At 41.4% G+C, this 21,384-nt stretch overlaps 1 protein-coding gene across 6 annotated transcripts in view; it reads left to right on the forward strand.

Moving 5' to 3' along the window:
• Positions 1-21,384, forward strand: part of Nsd3 (nuclear receptor binding SET domain protein 3) — a 114,936-nt gene that overhangs the window by 33,102 nt on the left and 60,450 nt on the right. For all 6 annotated transcript variants that reach the window (XM_051169846.1, XM_051169845.1, XM_051169844.1 and 3 more), the window contains 3 exons: positions 7,435-8,159; positions 16,054-16,125; positions 17,367-17,529. In XM_051169846.1, coding sequence (XP_051025803.1) covers positions 7,479-8,159; positions 16,054-16,125; positions 17,367-17,529 — 916 coding nt within the window. In that variant the 5' untranslated portion in view covers positions 7,435-7,478. The remainder of the gene's footprint in view (positions 1-7,434; positions 8,160-16,053; positions 16,126-17,366; positions 17,530-21,384) is intronic.

The following is a 21,384-nucleotide window of genomic DNA, read 5'->3' on the forward strand; positions in this document are numbered from 1 at the left end:
ATTTATTTATTTATTTTAGATTTATTTATTTCTGTGCATGAGTGCTTTGCCTGCATGTATGTCTGTTCACCACATGTGTTCCTGGTGCCCTTGGAGGACAGACAAAGGTGTTGGAACCTCTGGAACTGGAGTTATAGATATTTGCAAACCACTCTGTGGGTGCTGGGAACCAAACCTAGGTCCTCTGCAAGAGCAACAAGTGCTCTCAACCCTCGAGCCATTTCTCTATGCCCTTTCATTCACTTACTTATTGAACCTTCAGAACACCATTGAACATCCCTTCTACAGTATGCTGCTCAGGGGGTCAGGGCAGGTAGTTACTAAAAGACTCCTTAGAGAGCAGCCTCACCCTTGTATAGCATATGCCATGGTAAGGGCCACAAAGGAGAAAGAGCAGGCTTTGTGAGGGGAGTGTGTGGTGGACCTTAGAAGGCCTCACTGAGGGATGATGGGTGTCCAGACAGGTAACACAATTGTGGTTACAGGTTGGGGACATGGTTCAGCCAGTAATGTGCTTGTGGCACACATGATAGCCTGAGTTTAGATCTCTAACACCCATGTAAACAGCCAGGCACAGCAGCACATACCAGCAATCCTGGTGCTAAGGTGGTGGAATCAGGGGGTTGGTGTTGTTTACTGTCTGACCAGTCTGCTTAAATGTATGAGCTCTATGATGAATGAGAAACTGTTTCAAAAAATAAGGTGGCAAGAAAGTAAGGAAGACATCATATGTTGACTTTTCATCTCCTCATGTATATGCACACTTATGTGCACACACATATGTACCTGCATATACAAACATGTATGCACAAATAAAAAAATTATAAAATCTAATTACAAGTCTGGCATACTGCTAAATTTCTGTATCTCAGCTCCAAGGAAGCTGAGTCAGGAGGACCAGTTTCAAGCCTACTCTGGGCTGTATAGTGAGTCCCTATCTCAAAAATCATGAGTGTGGGAGGGGGCTGGAGAGATGGCTCACTGGTTAAGAGCACTAGTTGCTTTTCCAGAGGACCCAGTTTGAGTTCCCAGCAACCACATGGCAATTAACAACCTTCTATAACCTTAGTTTAGAGGATCCAAAGCCGCCTTCTGCTGTCCAAGAGCACTACACCATGTAATGCACGGACCTACTCAGGCAAACACCCATGCACCTTAAACATAAGCAAATCTTTAAAATACCTGATTGCAAGAATGAATGTGGCACATTTGTAACAGTGAGGAGTCTTGGTAAATGCCGAGGCTTCTGGGGTATTGATCATGTTGTTATTGCTCTACTGTTTGCTAAAATAGGCAGCAGCAACAACAACAAAACCATGGCAGGTGTGGTGACACATCGTTTTGGTTTTTTTTTGTTTTTGTTTTAGTTTTAGTTTTTCGAGACAGGGTTTCTCTGTGTAACCTTGGCTGTTCTGGACTCACTTTGTAGATCAGGGTGGCCTCAAACTCACAGCGATCCGCCTGCCTCTGCCTCCTGAGTGCTGGGATTAAAGGTGTGCACCATCATGTCCACCTGTGATGATGCATTGTTTTTATCTTAACACTTGGGAGATAGATGCAGAGGTTGTCTTACAACAACAACAACAACAACAACAACAACATCCCATGAAAACCTAAACAGAATAAAATACCTTCATCTTCCTCCTGATGTACCTGTGACACATGGCTAGAACCCAGACTCTTGTGCATGCTAGACAAGCACTGTACTAACCGAGCTGCACCCACAGCCTTCAGCCTGGCATTTATGAGGGTCTATGTTGTTCATGTAGCAGTAGTTCATTTCCCTTGTTGTGTTAAAGGATTTTGAGGGGAATAAGTTGAATGATTAGATTTGCTTTTAAGAAGTGACAAGGGGGAAAAAAAGAAGTGACAAGGGGAAATAGACTATGATGAAGCAGAAGTAGGAGGCTACTGAGGTATCTCTTCTTGTTGGTTAGACCAAATGCCTGACAGGAAGCAGCTTAAGGGAGGGAAGGTTTGAAAGGGTACATTCATCATGGTGGAGAAGGGATGGAGGGAGAGCATGCAGTAGCTGCTTAGTGTGTGCTGTGCATTAGGGAGTGGAAGGAGAGAAGTGGGGAGGACTAGGGCCGGGTGCAGGAGGGGTGACTACAAGGGGAGGGGGGAGGGAGGGAAGGGGGAAGAGAGAGGGGACCAACTGACAGATCCATCCTCCCACAAAATCACATAATTTACCAAAACAAGGGCACCTGGAGAGAAACAAGAATTTAAACACATGAGTATTTGGAGGATTTCACATAGGATAGCGGTCGCTATGGAATAAGAAGGCAGAGCAGTCATCAAGAAGAGATGCCATGAGCTGGGCGTGGTGGCGCACGCCTTTAATCCCAGCACTCGGGAGGCAGAGGCAGGTGGATCGCTGTGAGTTTGAGGCCAGCCTGGTCTACAAAGCGGGTCCAGGACAACCAAGACTACACAGAGAAACCCTGTCTCGAAAAAAACCAAAAAAAAAAAAAAGAAGAGATGTGATGACACGGACAATTGAGAGTTATATATGTAGGAAATAAAACTCAAGTGATGTACCACGATTCTCAAGCTTTGTGCTTGGACAGCTAACAGATGTGGTTTCTGTCAAAAAGACACGTTTAGAGTAAAAACTGAAAGTTTCAGATATGAGTAGTGCGTTTCTGCAGGCATTTGGGGGGAAAGTGTGACATTTCCACAGTAGGAACATGGAAGGCGCTTCCAGGGAAGATACCTTGTGAGAAGAGCTCAGCTTTATCGTTTCAGCCAGCTTCTGTTGGCTACATTGACTAAGAACAAACCTGGATTTTAAAGAATCTTTTCTTTATTTGTTTCTTAGAGCTCAGAAAAGTTGGTTCATACACACGAAGTTTGTATTGAGAGGAAAAGGTTAAAGCTGCCCATGAAAGGCATGGAGACCATTTGCTATATTATGAAGCTGTAGTGTTTTTAGGTTTGCAGTTAGACTTAGGAAGTCTTATTGCAAGAACTATTTTCTAACTGCTGTGAAGAAAGAAAGGAGTTGGAGGCTAGCTAGACATCTCAGTAGCCAGGTGTTGTGGCTGCTGCCTTTAATCTCAGCATTTGGGAGACTGAGGCAGGAAGATTGACATGAGCTCAGTCCTGCTTAGCCTCAACTACATTCAAAACATATCAAAAGAAGTATCTAGAAAATCAGTGATCATAATTTTGGAGAAGGTGCTTGGGGCTGGCTGGGTTTTGAAATTAGTATAGAAGTCAAAGAATAAATCAGATTTTAAAGGGAGAGACTGTCAGGTGTGGTGATACACACCTTTAATTTTAGCATTCAGGAGGCAGATGCAGTTAAATATGTGAGTTAGGGGCCAGCCTAGGCTCCGTAGCAAGTTCCAGGCCAACCAGCGCAACATAGGGAGATCCTATCTCAGAAAACAAAGCATAACAAAGTAAGAAACTATAGGGTTTGCTCAAACTTGTTTTATGACTTAACAGGCAAGGAAGAGTAAGTCACATGAGTCTATGATTTGTAATCTGGGAAGCTATAAAAAGGGCAGAAGCCATGACAAATATGATGAAGAAGCAAAGCTGTGTAGGGAAGGCCTGCTTTTTTAGTCTTGAGTGTGTTACTCTTGAGGTTAAAGTATAGTTGTCCTCATGTCATCATTTTCTCTCTGGCAAAGACACTGTGAAAAAGAACACAAGTTTAGAAATCAGGAAATGTAGTCTTCAAGCCAAATCACTAATTAGCTCATGGCCCTGGGAAACTCCAAATCTCCAGTATCCACTGTAGTTCTCTAATAAGTGAAGCTATCTGCCTTGGCAGCCTTCCAGAGTTGTTGTGCAGATCAAATCAGGATGCATATCGGGGCTGGAGGGATGACTGAGCGGTTAGAGCACTTAGAGCTCTTGTGGAGGGTCCAAGCTTGGTTCCCAGTTCCCATTTTGGACAGCTCACAGCCCTCTGGGTGCCTCCATGGGCACTTGAATCACATGCATGCACACACATACACACAATTTTAAGAAATGCTCACAGTACTAGGAATGTAGCTCAGTAGTGCACAAGGCCTTGGTGTAATCCCTAGCACCCTCAATACATATAAAAATAATTTTGTCATTGCAACTCCCATGTAATTATAAGATAGTTATGCTACTTCTCAGCTCAAACTACAGTGAACTTTAATAAAACTTTAAACAAAACTTGTATTTAGGGCTAGAGAAGGGAAATAAGAAAAATGTCAACATTCTTAACTTTTGTTTGGTATTAATGAAAAATATAGAAACTTGAATTGGAATACCTGCATCTGAAAAATCTTGGGAGACTCATTTGGAAGCTTATGTCATCTATGACAGTGATCACAGCTAAAAATGCAGGTTGCATCTTGTTGGATGTGAATATTTAACATGCTGTTAGTGAAGTTATCAGTGAAAAAACCTTATTTCCATCTGTGCGGTGCTCTATGCGTGGTAACAGAATTCTGTTCTGGTGATAAAAACCACGACTAAAACAACTTGACATGAGGAGGGGGGTGTTTTATCTTATACTTGGAGGTTACAGTCCATCTTTAAGGGAAGTTAGCAGGAACATAGAGACAGGAACCATGGAGGAGGAATGCTCACTTCTGCTCAGCTAGCTTTCTTAAATAGCACAAGACTTAGAGATGGTACTTTTCCGAATGGGCTGGGCACACCTATAGCAGTTGCCAATCAAGAAAATGCCCATAGACACGCCCGTCTGATTGAGGCAGCACCCCAGTGAGACCCTCAGATAATCTTTGTCCAGCTGTAGCTAACTAGGAGAACCTTCCTACATCTGTTGCTGTGAGCTCTATGTTTTTGTTAAGGATCAGATTACAGCAATATTTCTGTCTTGCTCTGTATTCTACAACTTCATTTCTAACACTTCTCAGCACTGTTAGTGAATGGAGGAGCCAACTGAGTTGAATCGTAATTGTCAGTTGACAGAGTTGTGTCTCTACTTCTCCATCTGTTCTAAGATAATATCTGGGGAAAGGCTATTAGGAGGATTTCATGTTGAACTCTATATAAAGCACAGTTTAAACATAGAGGTAGTCATTAGAGTCGTTGCTAATTTGACAGTTGTCCAGGAATAAAACACTTGAACAAAATGAATCCTCTAGAAACTGACAGCCTGGAGGAGGAAACAGTATAGAATTAAAGACTATGGGGTTTGGAGGCACATGAAGCCTGTATTGAGTCTAGTGCTATCCTTTGCTTTCTGGTTTCAGCAGGCCACTTAACCCCTCACTCAGACCTTCATGTCCTTTGATGGGGAATCATAATCCCTAACTACCTAGCTAGCAGGTTGTCATCAAGGGTGAATGAAATAACAAAAAACCTGGTGCCACCCCCACCCCCACCCCCCAGGAGACAGTAAGAACAGAAGAATGCTGCTTGCTCTCCACCCCCCCCCCCCATTGTCTCAGTGGAGAGCAATTCTGGGAATTAGATTTTGTTGTCTTATATGGATTTTGCTTTTTTAAAATTTTCTAGAAGTTCTTTTTCATAGCCCTGGCTGTCCTGGAACTCACTGTGTAGATCAGGCTGGCCTGAACTCATAGAGATCTGCCTGCCTCTACTTCCCCAGTGCTGAGCTTTAAGGAGTATGCCACCACACTTGGCCAACATGTGCCTTCTTATTAATTTGTTAGCAATTTCTAAATGTCTCGAGTTATTTCTTTGCTTAGTAGAACAAACAGCAGCTATATGAGTGGATGGATATAGCTCAAAAAGTTTATTGTTAGGTTTTGTTCCCTCCAATTTACTGTTTTGAGTTTGATAAGTATGAGATACTACTTGAACCAAGATGATAGACAACATTAATTAATCATAGAACTGGACTAGTCTGTATGCCCCAGGAGCCCTCACAATATTTCAGACAGCTAAAATCAGAGTTCATATAGTAATAAAAACCCATTTGTTCAGTAGATGAAAATGTAAGTAGTATATGTACTATTCATTAATCCTTTGCCTTGGATGTGGACTTACTCAGTCTCTGACGAGGTGACCTTATTGCAGATGCTTGTCTATATTATAACATTGTTACCCAGTGTGGGCATGTTAAAACACTGTGTTGTACCTTGCATAATTGTATACTAAATATAGTGATAAATTGCAGTGATGTAACAGAAGACTTTTACCAAAATCAGCAGAGATGTTGTGGTCTTAAAATATTCACGCTTTAACCCCTTTATATACAGACTTATTAAACTGGAATCTTCAAGAGTAAGACATTGATATGTGCATTTTCTAATGATTCTACTATATATGCCACACAATTAGATAATGGCCAAGAGTGAAGAGAATTAGATCTTTACACGCTATTAATATGATTATAAACTGATACAGCACAGCCATTGAAACAGTTTTACAGCTAAAGTTTTTAAATCTTCCCTGTATGAATACATATATGCACAGATTTATAGTTGAATTTTTTTTTTCCTATGAGACAGGGTCTCCTTATTTGTAGCTCAGTTTGGCCTCCAACTCAAGATCCTTTAGTCTCCTCAATCTTGTGATGACAAGCATATGATAGTGTACCCTGCTGAAGGAAACATTCTTCAAGAGCTGTATGTGATAGTACATAATTATAATCCTAGTACTCAGAGGCAAAAGTAGGAAGATCACGAGTCTAAGGGCAGTTTGGGTCACACAGTGATGCCCTGTCTCAAAAAGTTTTTTCTGTAGACATGTTTGTACACTAAATACTTGTAAGCAGCTAATTGACTTACAGAATACATATGGTTGAATCAGTTAAAGTCATGCTACAGTTTACTACATAACCATTTAAAGAATGAAGTATAATGCCATGGTGGTAGCACATACCTTTAATCCTAGGACTAATAAGGCAGAGGCAGGCAGATCTCTGTGAGTTTGAGGCCATCCTGGTCTACAAAGTGAGTTCCAGGACAACCGGGGCTACACAGAGAAACCTTGTCTCAAAAAACAAAACAAAACAAAACAAAAGAACGAAGTATGCATGCATGAAATGTCTTATACTTGCTAAAGTTGCTGTGAAACTAAGCAGAGTCTTTACTGTATGTGATGCTGTTTTTCTATAATCTCAGTACCAGGGAGGATGAGTCAGGAGACTCCTCAGTTTAAGGACAGCTTGGGCTCCATAGCCAATCCTATTTGCTTATGTCAGAATTATGTAGGTTTAATGCCTGCATATCTGAATGTGAAAATTAGGTATAAAACGCTTGTGTGATTGTAGTCGGTTGGCTTATTGCCTGTTAGGTTTTGTTTGTTTGTTTTGTTTTGTTCTTAGACAGAGTTTCTCTGTGTTAGCCTTGGCTGTCCTGGACTCACTTTGTAGACCAGGCTGGCCTCAAACTCACAGCAGTCTGCCTGCCTCTGCCTCCTTGAGTGCTGGGATTACAGGGTGCACCACCACACCCTGTGACCTCTTAGAATTTTAATACATTTTAATCCTTTTCTTTTTAATTTTAGGCTCGATGAGAGAAAGGGAAAGTTAAGGATGCTGGAGCAGAACAATGGATTTCTCTTTCTCTTTCATGCAAGGGATCATGGGAAACACAATTCAGCAACCACCTCAACTCATTGACTCCGCCAACATCCGCCAGGAGGATGCCTTTGATAACAACAGTGACATTGTTGAAGATGGTGGCCAGACGCCCTTTGAAGCTACTTTGCAACAAGGTTTTCAATATCCACCTACAACAGAAGACCTTCCTCCACTCACAAATGGCTACCCACCCTCAATCAGCTTGTATGAAACTCAAACCAAATACCCACCATATAGTCAGTATCCCAATGGGTCAGCCAATGGTTTTGGTGCAGTTAGAAACTTTAGCCCCACTGACTTTTACCACTCAGAAATTCCAAACACAAGACCGCATGACATTCTGGAAAAACCTTCTCCTCCACAACCTCCTCCTCCTCCACCTCCTTCGGTTCCACAGACTGTGATTCCAAAGAAGACAGGCTCACCTGAGATTAAACTAAAAATAACCAAAACTATCCAGAATGGCAGGGAATTGTTTGAGTCCTCCCTCTGTGGAGACCTTCTAAATGAAGTACAGGCGAGTGAGCACACAAGGTCAAAGCACGAAGGCAGAAAGGAAAAGAGGAAAAAAAGCAACAAGCACGAATCGTCCAGGTCCGAAGAGCGCAAGTCACACAAAATCCCCAAGTTAGAACCAGAGGGACAAAATGTAAGTTGAGATGTTTTGTGTAAAGTTTTGTAATCTTTCATGTTTACTGGAAATTGGAAATCGTTTTATGTTTTTCTCTTCAAATATGAATATTTTTATTGAGTTCTTGTATGTAATCATCGGTTAAGGTGCTTGGAAACACAATGAATAACTACTTGATGAGTAGATAACAGCAATTATTAGTGAAGGAATGTTTTTAAAGTGTTTGACACCAAGACTCTTAATCCCACCCCCCACCCCCTACCCCCTTGAGGGTTTGGTTTCCTAGTCAGGGTTTCTTTGTGTAGCCCTGACTGTCCTGGAACTCATTCTTTTAACCAGGCTGGCCTTGAAAACAAGAGATTGGCCTGCCTCTGCCTCCCGCTTGTTTATTTTCTTATCTTGAGAAACTCAGTTATTTTCACCTGTTTATACTAAACTCTTGGTTTGGAAGATGGAAACAAAAGACAGAGAGAAAAGTGATTTTATTTTATGCCAGATTTGCTGGTAGAGCTTAGATTTAACACTTGTTTTCCAAGTGTTTGCTTCTAACTAAGCAAAGAACTCTCTACAGCCAGAGCATCCTCTGGGGCTGGGGCTTGCATCTTTAATTCTAGTACTCAGGAAGGGGAGACAGGTGCAGACAGATGAGTCTCTGTGAATTAGAGCCTAGTCTTGTTTACCTAGCCAGTTCCAAGCCAGGCAGGGCTACATAGTGAAATCCTGTGTCAAAATAAAATACAATAAAGTCAGATGCTGATGAGGTCTTCAGGTTGAATTTTTTATAAAAAGCCCATGTATGTTGGTAGATGATATTTAGGTATTTATTTATTTATTTGGCTTTTCGAGATGGGATTTCTCTTACTAGTCCTGGGTGTCCTGGACTGGCTTTGTAGACTAGGCTGGCCTGGAATTCAACAGAGATCTGCCTGCCTCTACCTCTCAGTGCTGGGATTAAAGGCGTGCACCATCCGCCCAGCAGATGGATTTTGTTGTTGTTTATTTATCTATTCATGTATTTTTTAGTTTTTTAAAATTTTAATTTATTTCTATTTCATGTGTACTGCATGTATGTCTGTGTGAGGGGTGTCCGTTCCTGTGGAGTTAAAGACAATGGTGAGCTGCCATGTAGGTGCTGGGAATCGAACCTGCGTCCTCTGGAAGAATAGCCAGCGCTCTTAAGCTCTGGCTCTTAACCTCTGGCTTAGATGGTCCCTGGATTTAGGGTGGGGCAGGGCATTAGCAGGGTGTTGCTGGAGCTGTTAGGGTTAAAGCCTGGGGGGCTGGCAGCCCTAACAAGTTAGGCTCAACCATCCATCCTGGATGAGCCAATTAAATATTTCTTTTATTTTTTTTTAAAGATTTATTTATATACACAGTATTTTGCCTGCATGTACACCAGAAGAGGGCACCAGATTTCATTATAGATAGTTATGAGCCACCATGTGGTTGCTGGGAATTGAACTCAGGACCTTTGGAAGAGCAGGCTGTGCTCTTAAGCCTCTGAGCCATCTCTCCAGCCCTTTTTTAGTTTTTTAATCCAAAGGCATAAGCCACCATGCCCAACTCTGATAGATTGTTTTAATATCTGAGATTTGATTGTGAATTTCATGGCAATAATAATAGTAAGTATGTAATAGATCAATTCTAACTTGAATGAAGAGTTTATGATATAAACTACAGATATTTCCTAGATATGTGTTTGGGAAGAAACTAATAGATGCTTATTGTGTGGACCCTTCCCTGCCTTTATATTTCATATTTCTGAATAGGTTAATTTATTGTCTTGGGTTAAAGAATGATTACTTGTTAATTGAACATTTTTTGGGTTGTACTATTTCATAAGACTCACATGATTTTTTTTTTTTTCTGGGTAAAGGTCACAGTAGGTCTTAGGTTATCATGAGTCCCAAGTGTGATATTTCACATATTTTCCTATTTCTCTGTCATTTTCTTATCCATTTAACACATATTGATTGAATATTATGTGGCAGGCACTGTTCTAAGAATTGAAGGTGTGACCGTGAACACAGAGCAGAAGATGTCTGCTCACAGGTGCTTAGGCTCCAGTTCACTCATTTGTACATATATGGTGGGGGGGGCACTTGCTGCCAAGCCTGCATACGTGTGTGTGTGCGCGCGCGCACATCACCACACACATGCATATGTATGTTTATACTGTATCATGTATGTACACATACACAAAGGGTTAAAGGGTACCACATGCTATGAGAAAAATAGAATTGAGTAATTAAGAGTAGTCAGAGACACTCAGTTATTCTAGTGTCTCTGTGAGAATGAAGGCTTTAGAATGAAATTAATTCTTTCTTTAAAAATATTTTTTTAAGTATATGAGTGGTTTGCCTGCATGTATGTCTATGTATCATATGAATACAGTGCCTGTGGAGACAGAAAAAGGCATTGAATTCCCTGGAACTATAGTTAGACAGTACTCAGCCACCATGTAGATGCTGGGGATTGAGCCTTGGTCCTCCAGAACAGCAGCCAGTGCTCTTAACTTCTGGGCCACCTCTCTAGCCTCTCCTTCCATGCCTCTCTCTCTTTCTTTTTCTTTCATTGGTTTTCAAAACTAGCATCATATGCCAGGTGCTATGGCGCATGCCTTTAACCCCAGTACTTGGGAGGCAGAGATAGCCTGGTCTACCAAGCGAGTGTAGGATAGCCAAGGCTACATAGAGAAACCCTGTCTTAAAAAAACTTTTAAAAACTTTAAAAAACCAAAAGCATCATAGAATGAAATGCTCTCTAAGATGCTCTGTTTTTAAAAGCATTTGGTGTATGAGTGTGTGCATGCCTATGTGCACATGTATGCCATACTGCTTTTTTGGAGGTCAAAGGATAACTTGAGGGAGCAGGTTCTCCTCTTTTCCCCATGTTAATCCTAGGAATTGAGCTCAGGTTGTCAGGCCTGGCAGCGGTGCCTTTATCTTATGAGCTGTTTCACCTGTCCCCTCATGTGTTCTTGCGTATATTCATGCGTGTCCATACAGGTGCCCGTGGAGGCCAGAAAAGGGCCTTGGATCCACTTGTGGTTGTTGGAATCTGAAGTTGGGTTCTCTGGGCAAGCAGCAAATGCTCTTAATCACTGAGCAATGTCTCCGACCCCCTCATGAGTTCTTAATGTCACTTAACAAATACCTCACACAAAACTAGCTTCCAGACTGGCTTCCAGACTGGCTTTCTGTTGAGTAAATGGGTAAGCAGGAGGATAGAAGCTAGTTGTGCAGTCCAGACACACTCACAATAGTGTTGTTTTTTACTCTAGCCTTGCACAGGGTAGGCACGTGCTGTATCACTGAGCAGCACTCTCAACCCCACTGTAACATTCTTGCCTGGACATTGTGAAGAGACACAAACATTCAGAAGATCTGAATCTGGCTTTTAGCTTATTAGTTCTTGAGAGCTGCTGTGCCAGCCTGTGAACATTAATATTTTTGTTGTCTTGGGGAATATGATTTTGCTTATATCTGACATTTATTTAGCTAGTGTGAAAAAGCTGAAATTCTACCTAAATTTGCATATTGTACTTACTTACTTTTGTATTTATATATTGTGTGTGTGCTGATTCCATGTTTCAGCTGTTTGGAATAATACTGATAAGAACATAACTGTAGATCTATCTCTCCAAGATCCTGCTTTCTATTTAAGGGTGCAACTAGAAATGGAATTATTAGACCAGGCAGGAATTCTGTTTAATTTTTTATTATTTTTTTCATATAATTAAAAAGGAAGAAAAATTATTGTGATTCTTTACTGAAAAATAGATCTTTCCATGTAGGACTAACTACAAAGTTTTTATTACTGTTGTTTTGTTTTGTTTTCCAAGACAGGGTTTCTCTGTGTAGCCTTGGCTGTCCTGGACTCACTTTGTAGGCCAGGCTGGCCTCGAACTCACAGCAATCTGCCTGCCTCTGCCTCCCAAGTGCTGGGATTGAAAGTGTGTGCCCCCATGCCGGGCTATCAACTACAAATATTTTAAAAGCAGTATATGCCTATAATCTCACAAGTTGAAAACGAAGGTGAATAAAACATAAGAGCTAAGTCACAGTAACCCTCTACTTGACACTTTCCTCTTGCTCACAGTGACTGCGAGGATCGAGAGGTGTGTAAGCTCCTTTCTTCACAGTTGAAGGAAGACAGATTCTATACTCAGAAGCTATTTGATGACATTTTCTAAATTCTTACTTATTTTGATTCTGAGCATTTGACATTGTTATTTTTTTGAGACAGAGTCTCTTTCCCTGTTTGTTCTGTAACTCACTATGTAGATCAGGCTGGTCTTCATAAAGGTGTGTGCCACTATATCTCGCTTTGACTTTTTAAAAAAATTATTTTTATTTTATATGTGAATATTTTGCTATTCTGTGTACCAAGTGCATACAGTGCCCAAGAAAGCCAGAACTGGGTGTTGGGTCCTCTGGAACTGAGTTAGGCACAGGTGGTTTGCCATCCTGTGGGTGCTGGGAACTGAACCTAGGTACTCTACAAGAACAAGTGCCTTTACCTGTGGAGCCATCTCTGTAGCCCTGCATTTGACTTTTTGTTTTTGTTTTTAAGGTTTTTCAAGACAGGGTTTCTCTGTGACTTGCTTTTGTAGACCAGGCTGGCCTTGAACTCACAGCAATCCACCTACCTCTGCCTGCTGAGTGCTGGGATTAAAGGTATGCGCCACCACACCTGGCCTGCATTTGACTTTTATTGGCCATTTCTCTACAAAAGGCCGACACTCTTTCCTTTCCCTTCCTTCCAATCTCCTTTTCGCCCCTAAAATAAGGTCTGTCTGTGTATTCCGGGCTGCTCAGCTCTTGACTGGCTGTAGCCCTCCTTCCTCTCCTTATGTGCTGGTATTGAGGCTTTCCCAGCACAAGTGGTGAAACCTTTTCTTATTTAAGCCTGTGATACTGTGCAGCAAGTTGACCTGCTCATCTTATGAGCTCAGTGGTCTCTAAATGCCTGCTGGCTTTCTCTTGTGCTCCCAGGTAAGCACATTTGTGACATGTCTTCTCTCTGTTAGTGCGGCGTTTTTCATGGAATAAGGGAATTTAGAGTCAATCTTGGGCATTTGTTCTCGTGTCATATCTTTCTTTTGAAAATGACTGAAATTTTCAAATCTTTGTAAGTGATTTTGACATTGTATCAAAACAGCCTGAAAGAACTGCTAACAATTGAACTGGGCAGTTTCTCTGTGTAGCCCTGTCTGTCCTAGAACTCAGTCTGTAGACCAGGCTGGCCTCTTACTCACAGAGATCCACCCGCCTCTGCCTCCTGAGTGCTGGGGTTACAGGTGTGTGCCTTTTTACTTGTTGCCTGCACTCATGGCAACAGCACGAAGCATCTAACAGAGCTAGTTGTGCCTGGATTACTGCCATGTTTTAGTCAAACAGGTTCTGCTTCCCTCCTGCTTCCTTCCAAAATACTCTCCACGTGGCAGCCAACAGCATATTTTAAACAAAAATGACTTATTACTTGTCCACCTAAGCCTCCTCAGTGGCTTTTCGCTGCACTTAAGCTGAAATATAAATAGTTTGTCATGGTTTACAAGGCTCTTGTAATTTAGCCCACTCTTCCATTCTCATGAGCTTTTTTCCCCTTGGGCAGTGGGTCAGTATGTGTGACCTTTTTAAAAAATTAGCTAATTAGTTAATTGTGTTAGTGTGCATAGGTGTTTTGACTACATGTATTGTCTGCATTATGTATAAGCCTGGGGCCTGCAAAGATCAGGAAAGCATATTGAATCCCCTGGAATTGGAGTTAATGGACATTTATCAAGTGCCATATGGGTGCTGCACATCAAATCCTGGAAGAGCACCCAGTGCTCTTAACCATTGAGCCATCTCTCCAACCCAAATTGCCATGACCTTCTTAAAACATCTGCCTTTTAACCTTGGGTACCTCATACTTGCTGTCTTAGTTACTGTTTTGTTGCTGTGAAGAGACACCATGACCAAGGCAAGTCTTATGAAAGAAAACATTTAGTTGGGGTTTTCTTACAATTTTAGAGGGTTAGTCCATGATTGTCATGGTAGGAAGCAGACAGGATGGTGCTGGGCAAATAGCTGAGAGAGTTACATCCTGATCAGCAGGCAGTAGACAGAGAGACAGACAGACACTGGGCTTGGCATGGTCTTTTGAAACCTCAGAGCCCACCCCAGCAACACACTTCCTCCAACAAGGCCACTCCTCCTTAATGCTTCTCAAACTGGTTCACTAACTGGAGATTGAACGTATGGACCTATGGAGCCATTCCTGTTCAAATCACCACATCCCCTTGTTACTCCTCCTTTCTCTGTATTCTTTTCTCCACTTTTTGCTAAACCCAACTCCTCTTCCTTTATTCTCAGAGTATAACCTCCTCTCTTAGAGAGGCCTTGAAGTTAGAGCCACATCTGTTTTAAAGTATATTTATTTATAAGCTATCTGAATTTTATTCTCTGATAAGAAATGAAAACAAAAAAGTGAAACTTTACCAGGTGTGGTAGTGCATCCCTTTAATTCCAGCACATGAGAGGCAGAGGCAGGCGGATCTCTGTGAGTTTGAGGCCAGCCTGATCCACAGAGTGAGTTTCAGGACAGCCAGGGCTACATGAAAGAGACCGAAACAACCAGCCAACCAACCAACAACAAAACCCAAATAAATACACCTTTTACTTTATAGAAATAATTTTATTTATTTATTTATTTATTTATTTATTTATTTATTTATTTATGGCGGTTTTGTTGGCTTGTCACTGTCTTCTGAGGAAATTTGCTTTTTATAGAACTTGCAAATAATACAAAAGTTTAGATTTTTTTTTTTTTAGTATTTCTCTAATGTCATCAAGACAGATAATTAATCTTATACATTAATCTTATGTTCTGCCAAATCTTTTCAAGGTACATATGTATATATTGCTTTTATACCATAATAATTTTTTTCTAAGTCAGAGTTTCTCTGTGTAGCCTTGGCTGTCTTTGAAGACCAAGCTGGCTGTGAACTCGCAAAGATCTACGTTCCCTGAGTGCTGGGATTAAAGTCTTGCATCACTACACCCGGCTTATATATACCATAATTAATTTTATTTTTATATAACTACATTTTAAAGATTTGTTCATTTAATTATGCTTATGTGTATTTGTATCTATACAGGCATGTGCACATAAGGCCTTCAGGGGTCGGAGGCCTTTAGCTCCCCTGGAGCTGGAGTTACAGGCAGTTGTGAGCCTAACCCTGAACCATCTCCAGCCCCATCTCCGTTGTCTCACTGTGTTGCTTTATAAACAGGACTGCTTTGCATACCTTCACACATAACATTTTTTCTTCTCAGTGCTTTTCAGAAGCATTTTGGAAAATTTACTGGACAAAAATCTGAAAATTTAAGGCTCTCCATTACATTACTAAAGTGATTTCCAGAAAAGTTCCAGGTCCTTCCTCCTGAGCTGTTTCAGTGTCCTATTTTTCCTTCAGTCTGATAAATTTAAAAAAGAAACGACTGGTGAGATCTCATTGAGTAAAGGCGTTTTCTGAGAAAGCCTGGCTACCTGTCCACAATCCATGGAACCTATAAAGGAGAGGAACAACCCCCAGGATGCCCTTGGACCTCTGTACATACACCACAGAGTATCCGGTGGGGGCAGGCAAGAGAAGAAATACAATTTAAAAAAGGAAAAAGCCAGTTTGTTGAGAACAGAGCTGTTTAGGTGGTAGAGTAAGCAGTAAGAGCTCTCACTGTGGGGTCGGGTGGGAAAGTGTTAACAGGAAGCATCACGCACTGAGTAAACAAACCATGCACTCCTCACTGTCAGTGGTGTGCATCCTTCATGCTCCTTAGCGTTTTGTTTCCTTTGGTTCTTTTCATGTGTCACGGTTCTTAGGCTTACTGCCTCTTTATTCTGTCCCCTACATTTTTCTGCCTAGAGACCAAATGAGAGGGTGGACACTGCACCAGAAAAGCCAAGAGAAGAGCCAGTACTCAAAGATGCCGTCCCGGTGAGTGGCTTGTTGACTACTGTGACCAGGTATGGTGTCACAAAAAGGTGACAGAGCTGGAGAGATGGCTTAGTGATTATGAACACTGGCTGTTCTTCCAGAGGACCAGGTTCAATTCCTAGCTCCCACCCGCTCTCTCGAGTTCCAGGGGATCCAACACTCTCTTCTGACCTCAGGCAGCATTGAGCACACATATTATACCTATACATATGTTGCTCCCATGCAGGCAAAATATTCATGCACATAAAATAAAATAAATAAGTTAAAATGATTAAAAAAAAATTAAAGAGGTGACAGCACAGTGACTGATTATTCTTAGCAGTGTTCTAGTGCAGCTCCATGCCCATCTTTGTGTCAGAAACTACATGGAAAGAAAATCTTGGAGCTTTTTAGGAATAGATACTTTCTATGAATTATTTTGCCTATAAAAACCATGATCAGCCAGTTGTGGTAACACACATCTGTAATCCCAGAACTCTGGAGGCAGAGGCAGGTGGATCGATGTGAGTTCAAGGCCAGCCTGGTCTACAAAGCTGTCCAGGACAGCCAAGGCTACACAGAGAAAACTTGTCTCAAAAAACCCAAAACAAATCCAAAACAAAACTTGTTTTTCACTTGTTTTCATCTTGTTTTCACTGAACTCTCAAAACACTTTATTTGGGAACAGAAAGCAGTAGTGCTGTTCTCAGTATTGAGGATGGGCTTATTATTTTTTTCCTCATTCTTTTTTGTTAGTTATAGATAACAGGTATCAGAGAAGAGTATAATTGAAGATAATTTTACCTAGTAAGCACTTTGTATGTGTTCATGTGTGTGAGTATGGGTGTGTGTATGTCACAGCTTACAGCTTGGAGGTCAGAGGACAACCCTGGGTGTCCTTCCACCTTGTTGCAAATATGGTTTCTTGGTGTTTGCCCCATGTTTACCAGGGTGTTTGGCCCACGAGCTTCTGCAGTGTTTTCCTCCACCTCTCATCTCCATAGGAACACGGGGATCACTTACTCATGCTAGTACACTTGCTTTACGTGGGTTCTGATTCAGCTCCTCGCGCTTGAGTGACAAGCCCTTTACCCACTGAGCCATCTCCCCAGCCCCTGTAAGCACTTTGAATGACGTTATACATGCTTCTCTCCCTTACCCCTCCCTTCCTCTTTTTTCCCTCTCTGTCCTCCCTCTCTTTCTTTCCTTTCCCCCTCCCCCCTCTTTCTTTTCTGATGGAGTTTTGTGACCTTTTTCTATAGGTTCAGCCAGTACTGTCTTCTGTTCCAACAACAGAAACGTCCACTGGTGTTAAGTTCCAGGTCGGTGATCTTGTTTGGTCCAAGGTGGGAACCTATCCTTGGTGGCCTTGTATGGTTTCAAGTGATCCCCAGCTTGAAGTCCATACCAAAATTAACACAAGAGGTAAGAAAAGTAACAAATAGATATTAAGTAACAGTTTGCAATAAAGAAAAGTGAACATTCATTATTGTATGTGAATCTAAGAATATACATATATATTATCTGACATAAAAATAAGAATCTTTATCAGATTTTTGTTTCTTATTGTGAAGTGGTTTTGAAACAGGGTCTTATACTGTAGTCAAGGCTGACCTTGACCGTCCAACAGTCCTCCTGCCTCTTGCTTGTTAGGTTTTCTCAGTTTTTAATGATAAATGAACTAATACTGTCATTTTGAACTGGCAGAGAACTTGTATAATAATGTCTTTTTTATCTTACCTGGCTAGTCTGAAACTGGCTTTGTAGTTCAGGCTGGCCTGGAACTCAAAGATGTCCATCTCCACCTTCTGAGAGCTAGGAAATGCATGTGTCATCACACTCAGCCCTTGTAGTAACTTTTAAAAAACATACTTGTGTGTGCACTTAACGTTTGTATGTGCTGGTGCCACTTAGCCCAGAGGAAGGCTTTAGGTCCACTGGAGTTGGAATGACAAGTGATTTTGAGCTGCTTAGCATGGATGCTGGGAATCAAACTTGTGTCCTCTTGAAGAGCAGCCAGTGCTTTTAACCACTGAGCCACCTCTCCAGCCCCCAATAGCTATTTCCCAGCTAGGACTAGGGATTGAAGTGGGGGCTTGCACACAGTAGGTGAGCATTCTACCACCAAGTTTTAATACCAGCCATTGCTTTTGTTTTTTAAAGATTTTTATTTTAAAGTGTGTGTGTGTGTGTGTGTGTGTGTGTGTGTGTGTGCGCGCGCGCGCACACACACACACACACACTTGGGATATGTGCACCGTGTACCCACAGAGGCCAGAAAAGGCTATATTAGCTCCCTTGGAGCTGAAGTTACAGGCAGTTGAGAGCTGCTGGATATGGGTGCAGAGAACCAAACTTCTGTCCTCTGTAAGAGCATTATGTACTCTTAACTACAGAGCCATTTTCCCAGGCCCCTCATCTACAGACCTTTTAATTGATTTATTAAAAAAATTTTTTTTCATCATCTGGGAGATGAACTCGTGAGACTACCTGAGGGATTATCTTAATTATGTTAGTTGATGTGAGAAGGGAAGTGTGCAGTGTCAGTTCCCTAGGCATAGTATTCATGAGTATACCGGAAAAATGGGGAAAGCCAGCCAGTGAAATGGCTCGCTGGGTACTCAGGGCCCTTACCAAGCCTGCTCACCTGAGTTAGAACTCTGGAACCCATGGTGAAAGGAGAGAGTAGAACTGAAGAGATGTCTTCTGACCTCTGTGCTACTCATTACCCCAGTGAGTGAATACATAAATGAATGTTGTCTTTGATTTCTTTAAAAAAAAAAAAAAAAGTCAAGCTGGGTGTGGCATGGTACATGCTTTTAAACCCAGCACTATGCAAGCAGATGTAAGCAGGTGTCTCTAGTGACTTCCAGGCCAGCCAGAGCTGCCTCACAGCATGCCCTGTCTCAAAAATAAATTAAGTAAGTAAGTAAACTTAAAACAGGAGTGGAGACTGTGAACTGAGCACTAGCATGCTCTACTTCATTGCTTTCCGCTCAGTTGTGGTTGTCATGTGAGCAGTTCTCCAAAGCTGTGTTGCCTGCGATGCTGGGCTGTAGCCTGCAGTTGTGAGCTCACTGTGTAATCCAGGTGGGCTCTTGAACTTGCAGTCTTCTTACCTCAGTCTAAGTAGCCAGGATTACAGGTCTGAGCCATCATGCCTGCCTCCCAGGTTTGCTTATAATTTCTTTCATGCTTCCTTGTCTTAAAGACCCTAATCTTCCTGGCTTTCATTCATCATTTTTTAAAAAGCATAGTAACAAATAATTGGAAGTTCTATGAGTTTAATGTATAGGCTAGGCCTTTTTTTGAGCTATGCTGTGTTTTCTTTTGTTTTGATATAGGGTCTCATTCTGTATAGCCCAGGCTGTTCCCAAGGTCATTACCCTCTGCCACATAATTCTGAGCTCAGGGGTTACAGGTTTGGCTTACTGTGCATAACTTGGGTGAACATAAGTTCACTATGGCTTCCTATGGGATCATTTTCACCCAAACACACATTGAATTACATTTCACAAGTGCTTTTATCCTCTTCTGTTTCATCCATGACTGTAAGTAGACTTGGAAAGCCTTATGTATTCAATAGGACGTTTAGATGTGTAACTTAGATCTAGTTATAGTGGATAGTCTCACCTTAGGAATGTTACAAATGAAGAAAAGTTATATTCTGTGTGTACTTTGTCTAAATATGAAGTTTGGTTTTGGCCAAATCTTGATGTGTATACATTGCTCAGGTTCTCCACCTGGAACTGAGTTACTAAGTTCTGTAACTGTTTCAGTTATCTAAGACTTAGACACGGAGGCCTAAGCAAAGGTAAAAACCTGGCCTGATTCTACAACTAAACTGCCAGCTCTTTAGGAATCTCTCTATCTGTGTCATTCTACTATGCTAGCCTCCTTTTGTCTTGAGCTCCTCCAAACACAAGAGGGCTCCTTCTCAATTCTGTTTTACCTGTGTCCTGCCAGCTGCTTTTCTATTGTTCATGCAAGCCCAGAGAGAAAGATCCCTATCTGTTACCCAGAAATCCTTCCATGAGGGCTCTTCTAGGCCAAAAGATAGCTCTATCAAAAGTTCAATTGCTTATAAAAGAAGTCTCTAGTTTTTCTACACCCTTGGCAGGCCGAACCATGTCACTGTCATGGTGTGTGTGTGTGTGTGGGGTACTTCAAGCCAGGTCAGTAGAGGCCGACCCTTTTGGTGGGACAGCTCAAGGCTTCAGGTCAAAGAGCAGAAAGACCACACGATCTTTCCCAAGCAACTTGCTTTAAATAGGACTTTCTATTCTTTAGCATTCTTATCTATGGAACTTTCAGAGGCACACCTAAGTTGCATCTCTCAGGATATACCTAACTGCATCTGACATCCATTTCAGCTTTTATATTTTGCTAACAATTAGGTTTTCTATGTACAATAATCAAATATCTTGTAACAAAATTCAAAGAAATTTTGGCTTATAACTTATTTCTGGGTACTTGCTTTGTGAACACACCTTTATCATGTGTTGAATTCTTCATTATCTGACAATTTTGCATCATATATATTCGATATTAAACTTCCTTCTTGATACCTGTGCACTATCATTGAGAAGAAAAATATCTGTTTAAATCTAGCAGGTGTATGGGTTTCACCCTCCTGGTGATACTGGTTATGTAGCCAAGACTCTCCCTGAGCATAATAAGTAGTATTATTTACCATCTTTCATCTAGCAACATGTACCAGAGGCTGGAAGAGCATGAAGACAGGCGTTAGGTTTTTGTGTACCACCACACCTGTTTTATAGGTACCGGGAATGGACCAGTAGTATTCTTTACATATGAGGAAAGCACTTTACCAACTGAGCTACATCTGTAGCCTGCCCATTGAGTATTTTATTTTCTTCTGTGATGCTCACAGCAGTTATGTATGAGATATATCCTGTATCTCAGAAAAGTAGTCTGAAAAACAACTTATTTTATAACCCTTGCACTACAACTCTTACCAGTTGAATCCCTGCAGTCATAAGTAAGACATTTATAGAAGAGGGTGTTAGGTCATAGCTTGTGAAGTACTTTATGCACAGAGACCAGGCCAGGGTTATTCAAGAAGACTCAATCTTCCGAAATAAAACAATTCCTATCCATATCTAGGGCTCAAGATCTTTCAAAATGATACCATATGAGAGTCATGGCTCTTCTGTTGCAACCGATAGTGGTATAAGTAATAACACAGAGGCATTTTAATAGTTCAAAGCTTAGGCCTTTTAGCTAGAGCAGTCTCCCAGCCAGCTGTCTAGACTAACC

The sequence above is a fragment of the Acomys russatus genome, chromosome 27 (genome assembly GCF_903995435.1).
Source record: "Acomys russatus chromosome 27, mAcoRus1.1, whole genome shotgun sequence".
Lineage (NCBI taxonomy): Eukaryota > Metazoa > Chordata > Mammalia > Rodentia > Muridae > Acomys > Acomys russatus.